The following is a 25,652-nucleotide window of genomic DNA, read 5'->3' as shown; positions in this document are numbered from 1 at the left end:
CATTTCCACACAAAAATTACAGTATAAGAAGACTGCATAAGGAACTCCACATTTCTATTACATACAGCTTGCATATCTTTTCAAACTTATGTAATAAATTCTTTTTTTTTTTTGGCAAGTGGAATTAAGTGACTTGCCCAGGGTCACAGAGCTAGTAAGTGTCAAGTGTTTGGTCTGAGGCTGAATTTGAACTCAGGTCGTCCTGACTTCAGAGGTGGTGGTCTATCCATTGTGCCACCTAGCTGCCCCTCTATTAATTTTTAAAAAATAATTCCACAATGATCTTATTTCCTTTTTTAGAACTGCTATGATCACTACTGTCCCTCTCTCTCCCAAATCCTTACCCTCAGTTAAAAGTAAACAAAAATCCCTTGCAACAAATAAGCATGGTGGGGTGATTCTTCATTATTTCTCCTGAGTCATGGTTGGTCATTGCATGGTTCAGAGTTGTTAAGTCTTTCGAACTTGCTTATCTTTATAATGTTGTAGTTACTGTATAAATTGATCTCCTGGTTCTCCTCACTTCACATTAGTTCATGTAATTCTCCCCAGAGTTCTCTGAATCACACTCTTTCTTGACAAAGTGTTATTTAAGCACATAGTCTTCTAAACCACTAAGGAATCTTTGAAAGAGGAATGACTAGCCACATATAAAAAGTGTGAAGAGCCTATCAGGTTTTCCATGACTCTTACACGTACAAGTAAAGACCCTGAACTGGATTACAAGATCTTTATTAGCAGTCACAGTTTGCTTCCTTTCGTATTTCTTCACATCTAGTAGTTGGCACATAAAGGACACTTAAAAATGTTGACTACACATCATATGGATGATAAATTTTTTCACTTCTAACATATGTCATTTGATAACCTGTTACTTCATTTGGTGTTTTCTTGGAAAAGATACTGGAGTGGTTTGCCATTTTCTTCTCCAGCTCATTTTACAGATAAGGAACTGAGGCAAACAGGGTTAAGTGACTTGCCCAGGGTCACACAGCTAGTAAGTGTCTGAGGACAGGTTTGAACTCAGGAAGATGAGTCTTCCTGACTCTAGGCCTGGTACTCTATCCACTATGACACCTAGTTCTCCCTATTTCTGTCTACTCTACTATATCTTCTCTATTGTCCTTTGAGTCACTGTAATTTTGGCTCTTTGGAGATTGTGGTGTTCCAAGAATAAATCACATAGCACCACTGGTAGAATAACGTTAAAAAGATGACATTTTGTTTCAGGGAGAAACTTGGGATTGTTGAGTATTCTACTATTCAGTTTGGGGTCCAGTTCTATGATTATCTGTACAGGCTTCCCAAGATATGAGGCAGCAGACCAAGGGCAGTCCATCAAACTGCATATTTTTTCCAGTATGGATCATTGGCCCAAAATCTTTTTAAAAAGAATCATGGAACTCACTGAAGAGGCTTTGTACTATAATGGGGATAAATTCAATCAGCAGGAGCATTTGGAAGGCTGCATGATGTACAGAGAAATCAATTCTCTCCGAAGCTGTGATGAATAGTGTCTGATAGTAATAAACATCCCACATTTGACACTGATAATAAAATTTCAACTCCAATACCATCCTGAATATGTACTTCATTTATTCCCTGTGCAGTGTAGCTGTGGTCTTCAAATACAAAATTATTGAAACTCTCAGATCCTATCAGAAATTCTTTACTTAAAATATGACTGGTTAATTCCTAGAAAGTTTATTTCTTGGTTTTAAAACCATATGGAAACCCAGATGGTATCAATTTATAAAATATAGTAATCAGTATGGCTGAAGTATGTTAATCACCTACAAATAAATTAAGCTGCATTCTAAATGCTAGGGGAAATTCACTATTAAAAGAAAATTTGGCAGTTCAAATTTTCTTTAAATAAAGAATCATCCTGTAACATGATAATCATCCTATGATTTATCTATTGGTTAAAAACAAGTTTAGATTTTGTACAACAGTATTTCTTAATATAAGCCACATCTGCAGTGGTTATTGCAACCATCACTGAAGTTCCCCAAGTACAGAATGGGTACATTACCAAAAAAAGTTTGCTAGGAAGTGAAATTCTGAAAAGTGAATTCTATCCAAGCCATCTGCCTATAACTGCCAAAGGGAACAAAGGTCAGACTTGATAACGCACACTTGCTTGAGTTCTTAACCACGTATGAGCTACTTGCTTGTATATTCTACCAGCCTCATAATCATTTTTACAGCTAGAAGAAAGGCATGATGGTGCTATAAAATGGGAGAAAAAAACAATGTGGCTGAGACAAGTAGGTAATAGCTTACACTTAGAAACAAAGATTTGCAGTTGCATCTTACCCAGCATAAAAAGATACGTCTGACAAAAAAAAAGTTAATCTCAAAAATGGGAAACTCAAAATTATTTAATAGTTTCTAAAGAGAAAGATGTCCCTTCCTCCTCCTTTCCAAAATTAATTCCTCTAATTTTAGTCTTAATCACACTCCTTGCCTGAGGAACCTTGGTTTCTACAATTATCCCTTCTTTCTCTAGTTATCTCTAGTCTTTCCTTCATTAGACTTCATCTCTCTTACTGTAAAAAACAACAAAGCACCCTTTACCTGACCTTCCTGTTTCTCTTGGTTATGATCCAATGACTCTTCCTTATGGCCTATACTACTTGAATGTACTACTTGAATGAGTCCTTTCCCTTTCTCTTCTGCCTCAATCTATTCCGTCCGTTTAAACCACAATCCAGCTTCTTTCACAAGACTTTTCTAGGGTCACTGATGACTTTCTTATTGCCAAACCCAAAAAGATCTTTTTTTTTTTTTGTTCTTCCTCAAAACTCTTTTCCCTCAGGTTCATGAACTGTATGTGTGCCCTGGTAATCCATTATACACTCAGTTCCCCTTCCTATTCCCTAAATGTGAGCATTCTGCCCTTTCCCCCTCTCTATACTTAAGAATTCGTTCTCTCTCACACATGGTTCTAGGCATTACCTTATGCTGACTCTCGAATCTACATCAGTTTTATCTCTTTAACTAAGCTCCAGAATATTTTTACTTGGAAAATCTATTATTACTTCAGATTCGATAAGCCCACACCTGAAATCATTTAGTCATACCTCTGAACTAGGTCCCCTTCCCAATTTCATTTTTATTTTTAATTTACAATTTATGATAAACAACATTAAACATCAAAAAAGCCAACTAAATTTGCTTTGCAATTGCTAATGTTAGGTAAATTAATTTCTGCATGTGAAATATCTCCTAACAACTCTGCCAGTCATTCTAAGTCTCCATCAGCTTTTTTGCTTGTCCATTTATTCCCATTCATTTAGCATCTTAAATAATCAGTGTGCACTCTGTTCTTCTGGTTCTGCTTCCTCCCACCCCACTCTTCTGTATTATTTAAAAAAGATAATGCAACCATTATCAAAATTCCCCAGAGTAAAAACCTTGAAATCATCTTTTGCCTCTTCATGGGGTAACAGAACACCCAGTGGTGGCAGGTTTTCTCTAGTGCCTGGCTATTATTTAATATATGTTCTCCCTTTCACAATCAAACTAAAAAAAGTTATTTATTCTCCTTGTCCCCACTTCTTCCTTTCTTATTCAGTTCTCAACCCCTTGAAATCCGGATTTTGACCTTATCGTTCAACCAAAGTTGCTCTTTCCACAGGTACCAATGGTCTTTTGATTGTCAAAATAGTTTTCTCAGTTCTCATCATTCTTGAGAGCTCCCTGCAACACAACACTGCTGACCATCCTCCCCCTGCATATTCTCTACCCCAAGGCCCCTGGGCCCTGTTCTCTCTCCACATTTCTCTTGGTGACCTCAACAACTCCCATGGATTCATTATTATCATTAAGCAGATGACTCCCAGATTAATATATCCAGCTCAAGTCTCTTTGCAGAGTTCAGTCCCACTGATCTTCAACTATTCAGTTGTCTCAAAGGGGGTATCTCACAAAATCTCAAACTCAGCATGGCCAAAACAAACTCATTATTTTTCCCCTCACAAACTCATCTTTCTTCCAAATTTCCTTATTTGTCATTAACATCACTGACCTTCCAGGCACCCCAGTTCGCAACATTGAGCTAATTCTCAATTATTTATTCTCCTGTGCTTCAAAAATCTAATCAGTTGCCAAATCTTACTGATTCTCCTTTTACAATATCTCTCCCATCTGGATTTTTGCTCTCCATTCATACTTCTCAGGGGCACTATTACAAAAGTTTCCTAATTGGTCTCCTAACCTCGAGGTTCTCTCTTCTCCAGTCCACCATCTATAAAGCTGCAAAGTCATTTTCCCAAAGCATAGGTCGTACCACACTGCTCCCCCAATCAAGAAAATCTTGTGGTTCCTGATTACTAGAATCTAGAATCAATTACAGACTCCTCAGTTTGGCATTTAAAGTCCTCACAACCTACCTGGTCACTTTCCCCATTTAAATACACATTACTTCCTTTGACAAACTCTACAATTCAAACAAACTGACCTTTTTGCTATTTCTCACACATATTTCTTCTCCCATTTCCATGCTCTTGCAGATATGGTCCACCATGCCTGGAATTCAGTCCTTTTTCATCTCAACCTCTTAGAATCCCTAGTTTCCTGTAAACTCAGCTCCTTCAAAAGGGTCTTCCTTCTTCTCCCAGCTGTCTCACCCAAAACTATTTTGGACAGTGGTGTGCAAATTACTTGAGACAAAGAATGTTTTTTTTCTTTTTAAATTACTTTTAGTTTTCAACATTCACTTTTAAAAGATTGTGAGTTCTAAATTTTTCCCTCTCCCTCCCCTATCCCCTCCCCAAGATGGCATGCGATCTGATATAGGCTATACATGTACAATCATATTAAACATATTTCCACATTAGTCATGCTGTAAAAGAAAAATCAGAGCAAAAGGAAAAAACCACAAGAAAGAAAAAACAAAACCAAAAAAGAGAAAATAGTATGCTTCAATCTGTATTCCGACTCCATAGCTCTTTCTCTGGCTATGGATAGCATTTTCCATTACGAGTGACAAAGAATATTTCTGATGAGACAACAGTGGTCATGTATGTGTGCTTTTATTTGGCTGATACAGATATGTCACTGTTATAAACCCTTTGCAATCTGGATTCTAACCTTATCATTCAATTGAAACGGCTCTCTCCAAAGTTACCAATGGTCTTTTACGTATCCAAACTAATGAGCCTTTTCTTAGTCCTCAAACTTCTGGACCTTTCTGCCTCATCTGACCGCTTATTCCTCTGTAGAGCTTCATGATTCTGCTCTCTCTTGGTTCTCTTGGAAATCTTGTCTGATTTCTCCTTCATCTGCTTCCTTCATCCGTGTCACACCCATAAACTGTGAGATGGCTCCCCAGGCTTTGTTCTACTGGGTAGGGAACCTGTGGCCTTCTAGGTCCTTGGGTGACTGACTGGCATTTTGACTGAGTACAAGTTTAACAGAACAAATTCTTTTATTAAGGGGATTTGTTCTGTAACTTAAAGTCTGTCTTCTTTTCTCTCTATGATCTCTCAGTGGATTCATTTATCATCTTTATGTGATGATTTACAAATCTGCTTATTCTGTCCTAACCTCTCAGGTGATCTCCAGTCCTGAACTTTAACTGCCAATTAGGCATCTCAAACTTTATGTCCAGTAGACATCTTAAACTAAACATGTTCAAAATTGAACTCATCTTTCCCCTTAAACTCTCGTCACTTCCTAACTTCCGTATTATTATTGAGGGTATCACAATTCTCTCAGTCACCCAGACTTGCAACTTAGGTGTAAATCTCACCTCCTTACTCTCTCTCACCTTCTATATCCAATCAGTTGCCAAACTCTGTTATTTTACCTCCATACCTTGTTTTCACATATGCCCCCTTCTCTCCTCTGATACTGTAACCACCCTGGTATAGGACCTCATCACCACATACTGCAATAGTCTGCTGGTTGATCTCCCCACCCCAAGTTTCGATATAGCCCATCCTCCACTCAACTGTCAAACAGAGCTTCCTAAAGCACAGGTCTGAAGCTATCAGTCCCGTCCCCCCCCCACACACACACATTAAATTAACTCCAGTGCTTCCCTATTGTCTCAAGGATCAAATATAATATCCTCTATTTGGCTTTTGAAGTCTTTCATAATCTGGCTTCTGTCTTTTTATTCTTCTTACATCTTATTCCCTTATTTGTACTCTGCAATCTAGTAACACTGGCCTGCTTACTGTTTCTAGGCCATGGCACTCTATCTCCTGGGCATTCTTACTGGCTGTCCCCTGTGCTTGGACCACTCTTCCCTCATTTCTGTTTCTTAGCTTTCCTGGCTTCTTATAATTCCCATCTTCTGCAAGAAGACTTTCCTCATCTTCCTTAATCTTAACGCCTTTCTGAAGTTACCTGAACTACCCCCAGTGGAAGTTAAGGGACTGGTCCCAAGGCACACAGCTAGCAAGTGTCTGAGAGGCAGGATTTGAATTCGAGTCTTCTTGACTCAAGCCTCAGTATTCTATCCACTGGTCCACCTAGCTGCCTCTAATTTTCATTAAAATCACAGTATTCAGTTTGGGGTTTTCCTCCCTTCTATTTAGCTTGTAATCCATTGTGCACATTGTTTTCTGTCTCTTTACTTCATCCTACAATCAGTTTGTTTAAGTCTTCCTATGCTTCTCTGAATTCTTCATATTCATAATTTCTTACAGCATAACAAGTGTCATTATATTCATGTACCACAATTTGTCTAGCCATTCTCTAATCAGGTTATATTCTCTGTTTTCAGGTCTTTGCCACTACATAAAAGTGCTACTATACCACAGTTTATTTTTGGGAGAAGGAGAAGGGGAAGAGAGAGAGAGAGAGAGAGAGAGAGAGAGAGAGAGAGAGAGAGAGAGAGAGAGAGACAGAGAGAGAGAGAGAGAGACAGAGACAGAGACAGAGACAGAGACAGAATATGTGTGTACAGGCAGTCCCGCATTTCACATGCACCCAATTCACATTTACTCAGAATTGCCTCTCACCTCTTTTCTCTCCTTACTGGAACAAAGGAACACTGCTGACCACCTAATCACATCTTGATATTTTTTCCCTCTTATCTTTCCAGACATTGCTCTCTCCTGATTCTTTTCCTAACTAATAACCCACACTGTCTGTTTGTCTGTCTCTCTCTCTCTCTCACCAATTTCCACCATCTTCTTACTTGATAAATATGGATGTCCCTGAAGGCTCTGCCCTAAGTCATCTTCTCTGCAATTTCTCCACTGACAATCTCATCCATATCCCCTAAATCTTTGATTATCATTTCTACATAATGACTCACAAATCTATTCAGTCCCATGTTTCCAACTTCCTCACTTGCTGAAACAGTACCTGGATGTGCTACCACAACTGAAAACCAACAGGTTCAATATAAACCTGAACTCATGATCTTTTTACCTAAATTTGCTGATCTTACTGATTTCTCACTTTCTATTGATGTTACCATCATCTTTCTACATGTATATTCTAAATTTTATTGATTCTACTTCAATAATACTTTAAAAAAATATTTCTCTGTCCCACTTCTCAAGTTTCCTAAGCCTTAGAACTGTAATTGGGAAATCCTTGCTCTCACTACCTAGCAGAAACATAGATGCCTCCTTAAAAGGGTAAAAAGTCGAGTGGACTATAAAGAATGGTATCAATCATTCAACAAGTATTTATTTAGGTGCTTTCTAATTACTAGGTACTGTGTTAGGCACTAGGAATATAAGTACAAAGACTGAAGAAATTTCTAATCAAAAGAAATTTATAGTCTAAAGGAGAAAAAAACAAGTACACATAAAAGTGTGTGCAGCACAAATATGAAGTTACCAAGTCAAGGCAAATGAAGTCAATATGTTATCAAAAGACCATTGTGTGCCAAGTACTGTGAACAAGCACAAAGAAAAGCAAATAATAATCTCTACTCTCATGGAACTCAGTCCAATGGGAGGGGCAAAATGCAAAAATTAAGTAAATGTAGAAAACCTTAAACTCAACATGTCCAAAATAGAACTTCATAATCTATTGTCAGCTATAGAAAGGTTAAATCAGAGAGCTTTTCAGAGGCAAGGCACTTGCATTAGGGAGAATTAGGGAAGACTTCTTGCAGGAGGTGGGACTTTAGCTGAGATTTAAAGAAAGCCAGGAGGCAAAGATGAGAAGGGACGAGCGTTCCAGGTATTCCAGACACGTTCACTGACACATCAGTAAAAATGCTCAGGAGGTGAAGTATCATGTGTAAGAAACAGCAAGGTGGTAAGTGTCACTGGATCACAGAGTACAGGTGTAAGAAGAAGCGAAAGATAAGACTGGAAATGTGGGGGGCAAGGGAAGAGAAGGGAGAGCAACTTATGGAGGGCTTTAAAAGATAAGAGAATTTAGGGGCAGCTAGGTAGCTCAGTGGATAAAGCACTGGCTCTGAAGTCAGGAGGACCTGAGTTCAAATCCGGCCTCAGACCAAACACTTGACACTTACTAGCTGTGTGACCCTGGGCAAGTCACTTAATCCCAACTGCCTAACCAAAAAACAAACAAACAAAAAAAGGTAAGATAATTTTACAACTGAATGAATAAAGGGCTGCTGTGTTCAGGATGGACTCTAGAGTAGGGAGAAACTTGAGACAAGTAGATCAACCTGTAGACTACTGAAATAACCCAAACATGAAATGAAAAGCACCTTCACCAGAACAGTTGTAGTGTCATAGGACAGAAAGGGTCATATATCAGAGATGTTGTGAAGATAAAAACCTCAGGTTATGGCAACAGATTGGCTATGGGAGATGAGAGAGGAAGGAGTCAATAACGACATTGTGAGCCTGGGTTTTGGGAATATGATGGTGCCTTTGACATTATTAGGTACATTAGATAGAAAGGAAAGCTGCAGAGAAAAGATACAAAGTTCTGTTTTGGACATGTAAAGTTTACGATGTTCTACAGGATATCCTATTAGAGATGACTAATAAGTAGCTGGAGATTCAAGACTGGAGGTTAGGAGAAAGGCTGGGCTGGATTAAGTAGATCTGAGAATTATCTGCATAGAGATGAAGATTGAAACATTGGGAACTGATGAACATCAAGCAAAAAGGGGGGAAGAGTCTTGGGAGATACTCATGGTTAGCAGGAACAAACTGGATGATTATTCAGCAAAGAGGATTGAGGAGTAGTCTGACATTTTTGAGGAGAACCAGGAAAAACTGTCACAAAAACCTAGAAGAAAGAGAGTATCCAAAAGAGGAGTATTGACATGTCAAGGCTGCAAGGGAGATCAAAAAGAAAAGCATCATTAAATGATGCAATTAAAAGATCTTTAGTAACTTTGGAAAGAGCATATTCAATTGAATGATGATATCAGAAGCCAGACTGCAAGGAAAGCAAGTGAAGAGACCTATTATAGATGGCCTTTTCAAGGAGTTTAGCTTCAAAAGGGAAGAACAGCTCCCAGGGATGTATAGACCAAATGAGTGTGCTTTTAATAAAGGAGAAAACATGGGCATGTTTATAAGCAACAAGGAAGCAGACAGTAGACAAGAAGAAATAAAAGATTAGTGAGAGAGTAGGAAATCTGCAAGAAAAGATGGGATGGAATGAGGTAACTTGTGCAAGTAGAAGGAGAAGGGCTACCTCTTCAAGTGAAAGAGAAGCAGAAGGCATCTTAGTGATATGACATGAAGAGGGGAGAAGAGGGAGCTCTCAGCAAATGGCTTCATTTTTTCAGTGAAATATGAAGGAAGATTCTTAGCTGAGAAGGTGGAGATACAGGGAGCAATAGGAAGTTTGAGAAAGGATGAAAAGGTCTGGAAAAGCCACTTGGTGAGGACAGTGAATCCATTAGGGTGGTATAAAATGATTATCCTGCCAAAGAGAGGGCCCAACTAAATTATGTAACAAGTTGTAATGGACCCAGGCAGCACAATTTTGTGATTTTTCTCAAGCTCTATTCAGCACAGACCTGCACAACTCGGTAGCAGATAGGAGCCAGAATTAAAATAGGCTAACTTCTTCACCGCAAATAGGTTTTTAGTGGCTCACTTTCCGAATAAAGGTATAATTAATATAATTAATGATTAAACTATTTTGCAAATAAACCATTATTTAAAAATTTAATTAAATTCATTGTTTTTTATTTATCATGAAATTACATTAATGTTAAAAAAATTACTTTGCTAAACAATATGAGTTTTAATACATTTTTCAGGTTTTCTTACTGTTTACATTTAGTTAATAGAAAGTATTGCACTTCTTGTCAGTTGTCAGTTTATCATAATCTAGAATCATGTTTGAAATAAATTTTTTTAGATACCTGAAAACTAACCTCAGCACCTGCCTCATTTTCTGAATTTACTTTCTTTTCTTTTTTTCCATTGCTGGCTCTTTTGATATTTTACTTTAAAAAAACAACTATTTATTTTTAGTTTTCAACATTCACTTCCCTAAGATTTTGAGTTTTGAATTTTCTCACTGACCTTCTTCTCCCCTCTCACTAAGACAGTGTGCAATCTGATATAGGCTCTACTTATACATTCATATTAAACATATTTTCCTATTAGTCATGACATAAAGAAGAATTAGAATTAATGGGAGGAACCACGAGAAAGAAGAAACAAAACAAAACAACAAAAGAAAGGGAGAGCAAATAGTATGCTTCCATCTGCATTCAGACTCCAAAGTTCTTTGTCTAGACGTGGATAGCATTTTCCATTTTGAGTCTTTTGGAGCTGTCTTATATCCTTGCATTGCTGAGAAGAGCTAAGTCTATCAAGGTCAGTCGTCGCACAATGTGGCTGTTATTGTCTACAATATTCTTCTGTTTCTGCTCATTTCACTCAGCATCAATTCATGTAAGTCCAGGTTTTTCTGTAGTCTGCCTGTTCATCATTTCTTGTAGCACAACAGTATTCTATTTCATTCATATACCACAACTTTTTCAGCCATTCCTCAATTGATGGGTATCCCCCTCAATTTCCAATTCTTTGCCACAACAGAAAAGGCTGCTATAAATATTTTTGTACATGTGGGTCCTTTTCCTGTTTTTATGATCTCTTTGGGATACAGATCTAGAAGTGGTGTTGCTGGGCAAAAGGGTATATGCAGAATTTTATAGCCCTTTGGGCACAGTTCCAAATAGCTCTCCAGAATGACTGAATCAGTTCACAACTCCACCAGCAATGCATTAGTGTCCCAATTTTCCCACATCTCTTCCAACATTTATCATTTTCCTGTTTTGTCATGTTAGCCAATCTGACAGGTGTGATGTGGTACATGAGTTTACTTTTTCGAAAAACCGTTTTTCCTCACTGAGATTTTTCAACAATTTGGACATTTTAATTTTTCATTATTCGGAAAGTGAGCCACTAAAAACCTGTTTTCATAACTATATAGCTCACTTGCTGTTCCTCATATAGAACACTCACTATCCTGTCATTATACCTTTGCACTGATTGTCTTCAGTGCCTGGAACGTTCCGTTTTCTTACCTCTGCCTGTTAGAATTTCTGTCTTCCTTTAAGATTTAGCTTAAAAGCCATTTTATATAAGAGACCCTTTGCAATCCTCCTTAGCTGCTAGAACCGGATTCTCAGAGGTTACCATCCTTCTACTTTCTATGTGTCATATATGACCATTTAGGTGTCACAAATGGAGTCCTGGACTTGGCATCTGGAAGACCTGGGTTCTAATTCTGTCTCAGATACTTCCTAGCTATGTGACCCTAGGCAAATGAATTCACCTTTCTCATCCACAGTTTGCTAATATGCAAAATGGGGCTAATAATAGCATCTAACTCAGTTGTTGTGAGGATCAAATTAGATAACATGTAAAATACTTTACAAACCCTTAAAATATTATGTAAATGCTAATTAGTAGTCTTTAGCAGTAGCAGTAGAAGTAGTGAGAAAAGGGATTGTTTTTGCCTTAGAAAAATACATAAAGCAAACACTTAATAAATGCTTTTTGACTAACTAATGCTAGCTATGGAGAGGAAGGGCTAGATGCAAGAGAAATTGCAAAGATAGAATCAACAGCACCTAAAATTGGAGTTTGGAAAATGACACAAGGAATAAGTCAAAGATAATTCAGAAGTTTCTAGTCTAAAAGTGATAGGGAGAGTAGCAGTGCCGTTAACAGAAAATAGGAAATCATAAAGATATGGGAGTAATATTCTTAGAAGAGTAAGTTAGAAACCTTGGGGATAGAGGAGATTGCCAAGGCACACAATGGTAAAACAATAAGGGAAAAGGGAGAAGGGATATATTCTGAATTATACTATTTTTCAGATGGAAGAGACTCTAGAGTTCCTTAAATAATTCATTATGGAACTGTCTCTATTAATTTAACTGAAGCTTTCATGAATATTATGTTTTTGGTTTGCAAAATATCTTGGGGGTGTCATGACTTGTTACTTGTTAGTGAACAGCACCTGTAGACATTATAAATATGGTAACTTTTTAAAAAATTAATTTTTTAGTTTTCAACAATCACTTCCATAAGCTTTTGAGTTTTAAATTTTTCTTCCCCTCCTTCCCCTTCTCCCTCCCCAAGATGGTGTGCAATCTTATACAGGCTGTGCATATACATTCCTATTAAACATATTTTCACATTAGTCATGTTGTAAGGAAGAATTAGAACCAAGAGGAGGAACCACAAGAAAGAGGAAACAAAACACAAGGGAAAAAAAGAGCAAATGCTTCCATCTGCATTCAACCTCCAAAGTTCTTTCTCTGGATGTGGATAGCATTTTCCATCATGAGAATTTTTGAGATGTCTTAGATCCTTGCATTGCTGAGAAGGGCTAAGTCTGTCAGAGTTATTCATTGCACAACGTGGCTGTTACTGTGTACAACATTCCTCTGGTTCTGCTCACTTCAGTCAGCATCAGTCCATACAAGTCTTTCCAGGTTTTTCTGAGGTCCTCTTGCTCATCATTTCTTATAGCACAATAGTATTCCATTACATTCATATACCACAACTTGTTCAACCATTCCCCAATTAAAGGGCATCCCCTCTATTTCCAATTCTTTGCCACCACAGAAAAAGCTGCTATAAATACTTTGGTACGTATGAGTCCTTTTCCCATTTTTATGATTCTTTGGGATACAGCCCTAGAAGTGCTATTGCTGGGTCAAAGGGTAATATGGTAACTTCTTACCAAAGGACAAGATACTCTACACAAGACACCTCTGCCCAATTTTACTTTTCTGTCTCATCTCTTATGAAACCTTTAGTAGTTTTTTTTTCTTTTCTACTTTATACTTTATATTTTTTCTTCTTACACTCACAATGTCTCCAGGGAATGAAAAAGGGAGCATAGCTGAGTTTCTTCCTCCCCTTGTATTGAATTTTCTATAACCAGACTGTAGGAGGGCTTTTGTGAATTAATCAGGGAACTGTGAATTTTGGCTGCTTAACTGATTTGTGATAGTTTTTCCTTTATAGCCTTCTCTTTTTTTTCTTTCCTTATTTTAACTGTATGCAGAGATAGATGCCTGACAACAATAGACCTGATGGAGGCCAAAAAAGAAAAAAAGGAAGTGGAATTGATTAAAGCTTAATGTTATTATGGCTATGACCTAAGCGCCATATAATCTACAAAATTTACAATTTTAAAGGATTTGTCATGGTAAAAATAGTAAATGTCATGCTTTCACAGATAAATGGAGCCTAATAATATAGTTATAATAAGTAAAGATTAAAGTATTTATGTGTGGTCAAAAAATGTAAATTGACTCGGTGTCTATTTAAAGGTAGAAGGATCACATGTATTCTTTTGTTTGATTAGTCGATAGATGTCATGGCCATTGCTGACAACAATTAAATGAAACAAAAATTTATCCAGGATGAACAAATGTTTCATAATTTAACTTTTTACTTCAGTTGGTGATTTTTCTGTCTCTTAATGATAGCTCTGCTTTGCCTAGCTTTTCCTCAGTCTTAATATACTTGACCTTCTTTGCCTTCTCAGACTCCTTTTATTGTTGACTTTTATAATTGTTTTTTCTTTTTTGTCCCCGTCATCTTTCATCATCTTTACCAATTGGATGGGTATGAGGGAAAGCCTTAGAGTTGTTTGTTTGTTTGTTTTGTTTTTGTTATGTTTTTTCTCAAGTAATTTGGAATGCTTTTCCATATGGTTCCTAATAATTCAGATTTCTTCTTTTGAAAACTGTTAATATCTTTTGTCCATTTGATATTGGGGAAATGGCTCTCAGTCTTGGGTATTTATGTCAGTTTCCTATTTTGTATACGTATATTTCCTGTATACATTTTGTAAATATCACTTTTATCAAATGAGCTTGTTATATTTTCCAGTTTTTCAATTTCTCTTGTTCTTAATTATTGATTTTGTTCATGCAAAAATACTTTAGTTTTATATAATTGAGGTTGTTTTACTTTTTATCTCCTTTATTACTTGGCCATATTTGCCAAAAGTACCTCCTTTTATCTCATAATTTTTAATAATTTAAAAAATATTTAGGTTAAGTATTTATCTCAAGATTATTATGGTACAGAATAATATACTTGTCTAAATCTGTTTTATTTCCTTTGAGATTCTTTACCTTTTGATACTACACGTGAATTTTGATATTATTTTGTCTATTTTAGCCCTTCAGCAATTTAGGACAAAATCTGTAAGTTTATTTAGTCAATGTTATCATTTTTATTATATTGGCATGGTCTAGCCATGAGCAATGACTATCTTTTCAATTGTTTGTTTTCCTGTGAATCCTGTGTGTCTCTTAATCTGAGGTTAATGCTTGCGCATTTTAAGCATTTTGTATTTATTTTTATTAGAATCTCACTTTCTCCTCCATTTTACTAGTGATATATAGAAAAGCTGATGACTTTTATAAATTGTTACTTAACTGAAATTATTTAGATGTTTTTGTTGAACCACTGGAGTTCTCTAAAGTTACCCTTCATTGTGCTAGGTGATGCATTGAATAGGACACTAGAAATGGAGGCAGGATGATCTGTGATCTGGGCGAGTCATTTAACCTCTCTCTGCCTCAGTTTCCTCAGCTGTAAAATGAAGATAATGAAAACATCTACTTTAGGTCATTGTGAGGATCAAATGAGATTGTATTTGTAAAGCCCTTGGTAAATCTTTAAGTGCCATTTATATGCTATTATTATTAAATAGAGGTCATTTCCCCCCTTTTGTCTATTCTTATTAATTTTCTTTTTATCTTATTGTTATAGGTAACATTTCTTGCACTAGATCACAAAATAGTGTAGACCAGATTCTTAGGCAGCAACACTGCAAAACTCCAGAGTCACACACAATCAGATTAAAATGTAGTTGGAAAATGTTTAACAAAATAAATAAAAATATAGTGCAACATTGATTACATTTGTGGTGTTCTAAGTAGATATGTGGGGAGCAGGGATCCATAGACAATATATATTTTTGCTTGACCCTTGATCTTAATGGAAAAGGTTTCTAGAGTTTCTCCATTGCAGATATTCTGATTGTTGGTTTTAGATAATTTGAATCATTACGGAAAGGCCCTTTTGTGCCTATAATTTTAGTGTTTTTAATATAAACGTGTGCTGTATTTTGTCAGACTTCCCGCATCTTTTGATGTAATTATGCTATTTTCTTTATTAATATAATTTGTTAGAGGCAGCTAGGTGATTCAGTGGATAGAGCACTAGGCTTTGTATCAGGAAGATCTGAGTTCAAATGTGGCGTCAGACACTTACTAGCTGTGTAACCCTGGGTAAGTCACTTAAACCCTGTTTGCTTTAATCCACTGGAGAAGGAAATGTCAAACCATTCCGGTATGTTTGCCAAGAAAACCCCGTGGACAATATGGTCCACAGGATTTACAGAGAGTCAGACATGACTGAATAACTAAATAACAATAACAGCAGCATAATTTGTTATATTTGTAGTTTGGCTAATGTTAAATCATCTGCATATTTTTGCTATAAATTCAACCTGATCCCATTGAATACTTTAAAATGTATACTACTGTAGATTCTTTGCAAATACTGTTTGTGATATTAGTTATGTTGGTCTGTAATTTATAGTCTCTCTCTCTCCCTCTTGCTCTCTCCTTCCCTCTTTTTCTCTCCCTGGTTTGGATATCAGGACACATTTGTTGCATAGAAAGGTTTGGTAATGCACTGCAGTTTTCTATTTTTGTGGAACAAACTAGATATACTATTTGGAGTGAATTGTTCCTTAAATGTTTGATACAGTTCATCCCATCTGAGCCTAATGTTTTTCTCCAGAAATTCTTTTATGGCTTACTTACTTTCTTTTTCTAGTACCAAACTGTGTACACTCTATTTCTGGTTCAGTTAGTCTCAGTACTTAATATTTTTGTTAATATTTACTTCATTTGAGATTTGAGTTTTCATTATATATAATTTGATATATAAACTATAAAATAGTTTCTGATAATTTTATCAGATTTTATTTCTCCATATATTTATTCCCATTTTTCATATTGGAAATTCAGTTCTCCTTTTTTAAAAAAATCAAATTGGCTTACTATTTTAATGCTTTTTTATTTATCTCAATAGTAATTTTGCTGTCAGTATTTCTGTGCTATTAGGGGATTATTATTAATTTATTGGTTTTCTAGATGTTTTTAGCTGATCTGATCTTTCTCTTATTTGTTGATATAATGTTAGGGATATTTTCCTTGAAAAATTGCTCCCCACAGTATCACTATTATGTCTGTTTCTTAATACGTTCTATATGCTCTAAAATATTTATAGCAGTTCTCTTTGTGGTAGCAAAGAACTGGAAGTTGAAGGGATGTCCATCAAATGGGGAATGGTAAACAAGCTGTGGTATGTAATTGTGATGGAATACTACTGTGCTGTAAGAACTGATGAGCTGATTGATTTTAGAAAAACATGTTGAGACTTGCATGAAATAATGAAGAGTAAAATGAGCAGAGCTAAGAGAGTGTTGTATACAATAACATCAGTATTATTCAAAGAACAACTGTTAAATGCCAAGTTATTGTGAGTATTATAAATACTCAAAGCACCTGCAAAGGACCTATGGAGGAAGATATTATCTACTTCCAGAGAAAACTGATAAATAAAAGTGCACATAGTATGGTTTTACATATATTTATATATCTTTGTTAAATAGTGGCCTTCTCTAGTGCGGAGTGGGGACGTAAGGAGAGAGACCGTTCAGAACTTAAAATGTAACAAAAAATCATTTTTAAAAAAATATTGCTATATAGCTGCAACCCGTATGTTTTAAATGTGGTGTCTTATTTTTTTATATAAGTTTTTATTGATTCTGTGGTCCTTAGGATTACATTATTTATTTAATTTCCATTTAGGACTGAGTTCTTTGTTTATAGAGTACTGCAATAGGGTCTAGACCTGTGGTTATGAGAAATTCCTATATGAGAAAACTCCTTTTACTAACATAGATGGGCACCTCTGCAATTTATTGTCACTGAGAGGTTACATAATATGCCCAGGGCAACAAAGCCTTTATGTATCAGAGGCAAAATTTAACCAAAATCCACCTGCCTCTGAGAGGTGGGCTCTTTATCAGCTACTCTAGTCTGAATCAACTTTGTTGGAAGCTTTTGTTATTTGTTTGCATTTTTATTGGGTTGTGGTCTGTAAAAGATATATATTATTCCTTTCTGTGTTTATTTATGAATTCCTTTCTACTTTTGTACATTTATTTATAAATTCCTTATACCTTAGCGTTTGTGTATGTGCCATGCAATCCTAAAAAATAGGTGTTATGCTCTTTAAGATTGCAATTCAGAAGTTGTCACAGGTCTTTCACATCTAATTTTTCCAACTTTTTTTCAACTTCTTAATTTACTGTTATTCTTTTTGCTTACTTTTATGTAAGTCTGAGGGGAGGCAGGTTGAATCATTTATGACTGTTGTCTAGACCTTCCTATAATTTACCAAATTTTTTTCCTTTACATAGCTGCTAAGCCATTTAGGGGTGTGTGTGTATACACACACACACACATATAATGCTGATATTTAATAATTTATGGTACTTTTAGTTTTAATATACTTTACCTTGTCTTTCAACCTTTTGTTACTGTTGTCTTGTGTGAGATCAGGGTTTCTACTGCACCTTCTTTGGGCTAAAACTCCACCTCATTTCTCTAAGAGACAAAAATATTTTCTGCTCACAATAAAGTAATGATCTACTGATCATGTAGTAACACTTGGAGTAGTTAAATGCGAATATTATTTTTACGATCATTAGAGATGTTAAGCTTTATCAGTTCAGGATTCTCCTTTTTTTTAAGTTAATTGGATTTTATGAGTTGGAATATAAATTCTTGTCACATGTGAGCTCTTAATAAATGCTTGTTCATGATTTTATTCCATTTCTTTGCTGACAAAAGGAAGTATTTGTGTTATTAGAGTAATAGGACTAACTCACTTTTTACTGAAAAATTTTCTGTGTGATTGAAGCCAAAGTAATGGCCAATTCTGTTTTATTAGCTGATCTGCTATTAACATTTTATGCTTGTCCACTGTATAGAAGGGCTTCTTTTCTATAAAAGGGCTTTTTTCTTATAAAAGTTCTGAGTAGTTGTATAAAGTTGACAAATAAATAATGCTTTTGATAGTTTTATATTTAGTTTTGTTAGTTTCTTTTCCTTTGTTTGGAATTGAATGATTATTTCTAATATGTTTTTAAATTAACATTTGTATATTGCATTTAAAACCATTATCTAAACATCAGGTCTGAAAATTGGATTGTTTTATTTCTTAATGCATATTTGGAAGGGAAGAAGAAAGGAATAAGCATTTTTGTAGTACCTGCTGTATGCTAGGTACTGTGATAAAGCACTTTACAAATATTATGTCACACCAGCCCAGCCCTGTGAGAAAGGTGCTGATATTACCCCATTTTAAAGGTGAAGAAGCTGAGCAAACAACATTTAAATGACTTGCACTGGTTAACACAGACATTAAGTGTCTGAGACTGGATTCAAACTCAGGTTTTCCTGACTCCAGACCCAGCAACATATCTACTGTGCTTCCTAGCTGCCTAGAGAAGACTGAATATTTCTGTCTAATGTTTTGTTTTTCTTTGTGGAATCTAATGGCATATTCATGTTTTGAAAACACAAGGAAAAAAGTCTTGGAAAAAAAGGTTTAATTTTGTCCTTGGATTAGAGGAAAAATTATTTAAGATTTAAATTTTACTTAAAAGTTTTAAAAGCTTAACCTTTCTTAGTGTATCACTTTCATTATGTAATTACTTGTTCCATGCTATGGATAAGGAAACTAAGGCATGGATAGTTAATTTGTTAAAGATCAGACAGTAAAATAATCATATTAATGGGTTTTCAATGTACATTTTCATCATTTCTGGGTAATGTAGGCTATTTTGTCTTCAGATCTTAATAATATAATATTTTAAGTATGTAAAGTCTTTGGATATGGATGTTGTTCAAAATTCTCCTGATATTTCTCAACTTACTGATATTTTAAAGTTAGCATTCTCAGTGGAAAATCTTTAAAACGTACTACTTTAACCTAAGATGAACTAATCGTAGGTAGGGTTTCAAACATTCACCAATTTAGGATGAATAATTCTTTTTAAAAAAACCAATAACATAGTTTACCTTCATATGGCTTCAAGGTAGTCTGGTATAGTAGGGAAAATGTTGGTTTAGGAGGAGTCAGAAAAGTGAGTCTAATCTGTTAACTTCCTGATTGCATGATTCTGTTTCTGCATTATTTAAATGCAGGTGTGTATACGTGATCTTCATCTACGTGGGTACTCCCTCCAAAGATACAGACCACCACTCATCCATTCCTGCTCTCCCTCTGTAATTCTGGGGTATCTTATTTCATCAGTTTTTCAAAAATCTGCCCAGTACGCTTGAAGCTCTCCTACAGTCCTTTGAACATTATCTGGGTATCATTGTAGCACTCAGGCTATCTATTATTGCTGGCCATCATTATAAGACCAACTCACTTCGTTTCCCAGTTGTAAATGTCTTGGATAATCAAGTTTTATGCCAAGTATAGTGGAACATAAAAATCTGACATTAGGGTCAGAAAGACTTGGGTTCAAGCCCTGTGTCTGACATGTTCTGGTATCATTTAATATTTCATTGCCCCTTTGTAGCTAAGATTCCAAGTTGTAGAGTTGGTACATTAGATTCCATTAAATTGTGAGCTCCTTGAGGGCAGGGACTGTCTTTTGCTTCTTTTTGAATCCCCAAGGCTTAGCACAGTGCCTAGCACATAGTAGATGCTTAATAAATGTTCACTGAGTGAATGATAAGGCTAAAAGACTTAAGCACTACCACCTTCAAGAAACTTGTTCCAATTTCTTCGATTGGGTTAGGCACATTCCCCTCAATTGCCATATATTTATTTTGTTACACTTTATTTTCTTAACTGTGCACATGTATCCTTCCATTTGACTGCTTTCTCTTACTAATTTTGTCTCAGCAGAAGCTTTTCAGTTAATAAATTATCTATTTTATCTTTTGTAATTACCTATGTCTCTAGTTTGGTTAAGAATACATCTCCTACGTATAACTGTGAAAGATATATGATCTGCTTCTCTTGTCATTTTTTTTTAGATATTCCATCTCCCAACTCTAGACATTTTCTCTGGCTGTATCTTGTGCCTGTAATGCTCTCTCCCTTCTATACTCTCTCTGACTGCTAACCTCCCTGGTTTCTTTTAAGAACCTACTAAAATCCCATCTTTTACTGGAAACCTTCCTCAGTCCCTCTTAATTCTAGTGCTTCCCTCTATTAATTATTTCCTATTTATCCTGTATATAGCTTGCTTTGTACTTTTTTTTTGCATGTTGTCTCACCTATCATATTGTAAATTCCTTGAGATAAGGATTGTCTCCCCCCCCCTGCCTTTTTTAAAATTTCCTGCACTTGATACATTGCCTTGCACATAGTAAGTGCTTAATAAGTGTTTATTGATTAACAGTATAAACTTTCCTGTACATATTTAAGATGTATTGTAGAATATACTCTTAAGGTTTTGGTCTAAGCCTAATTTCTGCCGACTGCTTTCTAATTTTCCCATCAAAATAAGGAGTCTCTTCCCCTCTTTGCCTCACCCCACCCCAGTATTTCCATTTTATCAGATACTGGGTTATTGAGTTCTGTTGTTTGATTGTCTTTTGTCTAGTCTGTTCTGATAATCTTTCTCTTTTTTAGCCAGTGTCAAATGGTTTTGATTATTGCTGCTTTATAATGTAGTTTGACGTCTAAAAGTACTATTCTCTCTTTCATCTCTGTTTCTGTTCACCATTTCCTTTGATGTTCTAGGTCAGATCATGGTTTGACATCATGGCCAGCAAAGCTCTGGAGTGTCAGCAGACTATATTAAATGTAATTGGGAAATGTTTAACAAAATAAATTAAAAATAAAGCACAATGTAAATGTTAATTTAGGATTTTCTGAGTCAATATGCTGCTGTAGGGGATCCATTTCCATTTGAGTTTAACATCACTGTTTTAGATCTTTTGTTTCTCCAAAGGAATTTTATTATTGTTTATCAAGTTGTGTAAAGTATCTTCTGGGCAATTTGATTGGCATTAAAAGTATAAGTTAACTTCGGCAGTGTTGTCATTTTTGTTATACCTGCACTGTCTAGCCATGAGCACTGAATATTCCTTCAGCTATTTAAATTGTTTATTTCTTTAAGGAAAACTTTGTAATTGAATATGTACAAGTCTTTTTTGTGCATTGGTATCCCCAGGTATTTTACACATTTTATAGTTATTTAGACTGGAATTTTCTATTTTTGCTTGTTGAGTTTTGTTAATGATTATATGGAAATGCTGTTGATTTTTTTATTTTTAGCCCATAAGTTTGCAGAATCCATTAATTGTCTCAGTATCTTTGCTGATTTTTTAAGATTTTCCAAGTATACCATTATGTCATCAATAAAACATGTATAGTTTTATTTCCTCTTTACTCATCTTTATGCCTTTAATGTCTTTTTCTTGTCTTACCATGGTTGTTAGCTTTTCTAGAACAATATCAAATAATAATGGGGAGACTGGACATTCTTGCTTCATTCCCATATTTGTTGGGAAAGGTTCTAGTGTATCCTCATTGCATATGCTGCTTGCTTTTTGTTTTTGAGTCAATATTCATTAATGATGTCAGCCCATAGTTTTCCTTCTGTGTTTTAATATACCTCTGCTTTCTCTTAAAAGGATTCTGGTAGAGTGCTTTCTTTCTCTATGTTTGAGAATAATTTGTGAAATATTAGTACTAATTGTTCTTCAAAAATTTGCTAAGATTCACCTGTGAATCCATCAGGACCAGTTGTTTTGGTTTTTTTCTTGATAGTTCCTTTACAGCTAGAATGTTCCTAATGTTTATGGAATGAATATTCTGATTATTCTTTTTATTCTGGTTTTGTGGTGATTTCCCTTTATCATTTAATTTTCTGATTTTTGAAATAGGATTAGCTAAAGGTTTATCAATTGTATTAATCTTTTCAAAGAACCAACTTTTAGTTTTATTTTTCATTTCCATAGGGGTTTTTTTCTACTTTATCAATTTCCCCTATAATTTCAATATCTCATCTTTTGTGCTTATTTTGGGTTTATTTGTTGGTTTTCTAATTTTTAAATGCATTTTCAGTTCATTAATCCTCTGTTTTTCAGTTTTCTTTAGTATATGTTTCCGGGGTTATGATTTTTCCCCTGAAGACTGCTCAAGGGAAATTCTTTATCCCAGATATTTTAGTATGTTGCTCTGTTGTCATCTGCAGATATTGGTTCAACTACAGTATAATTTGTCAATCATATTATTGATGAATTAAAAATACACATATTATATGACATCAAAGATTTATGTATCAGGTCAGGGAGTCAGTCCTGGGCCACAAAGTATTATTATTCCCAGTAAGGGTGGTATTACTTTAAAAATCTCTCTTAAAACTGAATATTATAGTGTGTTTTGAAATAATGTTCAACAGGTTGTCACTGTGAACTAATTCTTTGAACAAAGAATGAATCAAGTTTTGATTTTTTTTTGTTTGTTCGTTTGTTTTTTGGTGAGGCAATTGGGATTAAGTGACTTGCCCAGAGTCACACAGCTAATGAGTGTTAAGTGTCTGAGGTCAAATTTGAACTCAGGTCCTCCTCACTCCAGGGCCAGTGCTCTATCCACCGCACCACCTAGTTGCCCCTTGATTGTTTTTTGAGTGTAATTTTTTCAATAAAATCATTTGATAGTTGAATATAATATTTTTCCTTTCATATTTGATCTTCCCAGGTCAACTGCCAGAAAAGATCCAGATCCATTTATTTCGCAAATTCAGTTCCTTTTTACTTCATATTATTCATTGATAGTAATATCTTTTTGGAGTGATCATAACTTGCATTTAGCATTTTAAGGTTTGCAGAAAGAATTATATACATTATCTCATTTGATTCTCATAGTAATTTTATAAAGTAGGTGCTATTATTCTTCTCATATTGCAGATTAGGAAACTGGGGCCACATAGATAAAATGACTTGCCCAAGGTCATACAGCTAATAAGTATCTCAGACAGGATTTGAACCCGTGTAGTCTTGACTCCAATCCTTTCTGTTGCTCCATGCTGTTTCATATGTAACAATCTTTATGACTTTTAAAAATCAAGTTGATAGTTATATTTTTAATTTTTTGGTTTTTTTTCCTCAATCTTTGTAGAATCAACAATGGGGTGCATTAAAAGTAAGGAAGACAAAGGTCCAACTATGAAATATGGAACTGAAAGCAGTCCAGAGCCTATTAGTATAAATGTCAGTCATTTTGGATCAGAACTTACCTCAGTGTGCCAGCCATCTTCAGTAAAGGGATCAGCTGTTAATTTTACCAGTCATTCAATGGCACCATTTGGAGGTGCGGCAGGGATGACACCTTTTGGAGGCGCTACTTCTGCCTTTTCGTCTATGCCAAGTTCACATTCTACTGGTTTAACAGGTGAGTTTTAAGTGAACATTTTTCACTTTCTCATTTTTTTTGACCCTGGCTTTAACAAAGAGTAGCATTATATACTCAAATACCCAGTGGGATATGTTTCCCTCATTGTAGATGATAAGTTATATCTCTATCATAAAACTAAACGTTCTAGAACATATATATATGAATAATGTTCAGGACAGTTTAAGAAAATATTTGTATGGTGTTTTAGTTTAAACCAATATTCTGCTTTCTCTCTCTTTCTCTTTTCTCATTAATGAAGCAGAAAAAGTTAAGCTCCAGCTGCCTGATCAAATCTGTGTTACTATAGTGTCCTCCTACCTTGTTGAAACTATATGTGATAATGTGTAGTTTACTGTATTTATTGCTTACCCAGTTGTATATGCATAGAGGAAGAAATGCATTTAATGTTGTGACTTATTTCCACCTTTGACAAAATCCCAATACTTTTTGTTTGTTTGTTTGTTTTTGTTGTTTTTTAGGCAGTGGGGTTAACTGACTTGCCTAGGGTCACACAGTTAGTAAGTATTATGTGTCTGAGGTCGGATTTGAACTCAGGTCCTCCTGAATCCAGAGCCAGTGCTCTATCCACACAAAATCCCAATACTTTTTGAGGCAGGATAGGAAGGCATCCTTCTGTCATCAGTCTCGTCACTTATTTAGGGCAACAAGCAGGTAGCAATGTGGGTTTTTTGGTACTAGACACCTGACAGTCGGTTTTTAGGCCTGTAGATAGTGATAATCTCCATTTCTCCATGTGCATTAAAGGGGAGAAAGAAAAAGCATATAACTAGGAAAGAGATCTTTTATTACGTGCCAGTGTAGTTTTCATTTCAGTTCACTGATGACAGTTTTCAATTATTTATACATTTTTAGAGGTTTGTCAGTGTTTAATTTATATATGTATGTACACACACACATATCCAATTGGTGCTCTGTATTAACTAAGACCTATATTTTATAGCATTATAGGAGTGATATATCCCAGAATTCTTTTAGTAAAATATTTGCCTAACTTGATGTGCCAGATATATTTGATCATTAAAAATTGTTTGATGGCCTACATATATTTAGTTCTTTAGACCTGAAACTAGGTATGCTGTTGAATCTAGATAATTTGCCTTTTTTGAGTATATTTTGCTAATGTGAAATGAGCTTATTCATTTCAGTTAGTCCTTACGTCTGTATGCATATATGAGGATTATGAGTGGTATTGAAATACAGTTCATAATTCTGTCTTAGCTAGAGGACCACTTTATAACTATAGACTCTTTTCACAAAACCTGAGCCCACAGAATTTTAGGGACCCTAATGATAAGAAATACTTTAGTTATGAGATCTATAGAAAGTCAGAACACAACAATGAGAATGTATATGATAATTTTGATCTTGAAAAAAATTATAGCCACATCATTATTTGCGATCAATGTCCTTATAGACCTTTGAACTTAAAAATTGGAGAAGCCAGAAGGAAAATATTCTCAGAAATAGACACTTGTGACATTTTTGAGCCACATGTCTAGATGGTCCTACAAACTGTTTCCTGTTATTTATTTGGTATAAATTGCTGTACTTGGGAAAACAAAAGAATGAAGAAAAACTCTTGTTGTCATCTAGTACAGAAAGAATGATATATAGGAAAGTTGGAATAATTTCAGTGTTTTTCAGATAGGGATTACAGGAAATCTCAACTAAGGAGTACAGATGTCTTATACCTTTCCAATATCTTCAAGCCTGAAGAGT

The 25,652-nt window shown here is 35.3% G+C and overlaps 1 protein-coding gene across 2 annotated transcripts in view; it reads left to right on the top strand.

Moving 5' to 3' along the window:
* YES1 (YES proto-oncogene 1, Src family tyrosine kinase) overlaps window positions 1-25,652 on the top strand; it is a 99,667-nt gene that overhangs the window by 35,120 nt on the left and 38,895 nt on the right. For both annotated transcript variants that reach the window (XM_078153477.1, XM_020970681.2), the window contains exon 2: window positions 23,637-23,909. In XM_078153477.1, coding sequence (XP_078009603.1) covers window positions 23,645-23,909 — 265 coding nt within the window. In that variant the 5' untranslated portion in view covers window positions 23,637-23,644. The remainder of the gene's footprint in view (window positions 1-23,636; window positions 23,910-25,652) is intronic.

The sequence above is a fragment of the Phascolarctos cinereus genome, unplaced genomic scaffold (assembly GCF_003287225.1).
Source record: "Phascolarctos cinereus isolate Bilbo 61053 unplaced genomic scaffold, phaCin_HiC Scaffold_4;HRSCAF=312, whole genome shotgun sequence".
Taxonomy (NCBI): Eukaryota; Metazoa; Chordata; class Mammalia; order Diprotodontia; family Phascolarctidae; genus Phascolarctos; species Phascolarctos cinereus.
The sequence above is the reverse complement of the archived record's forward strand: the minus strand, read 5'-3'. Positions and strand labels throughout refer to the sequence as shown.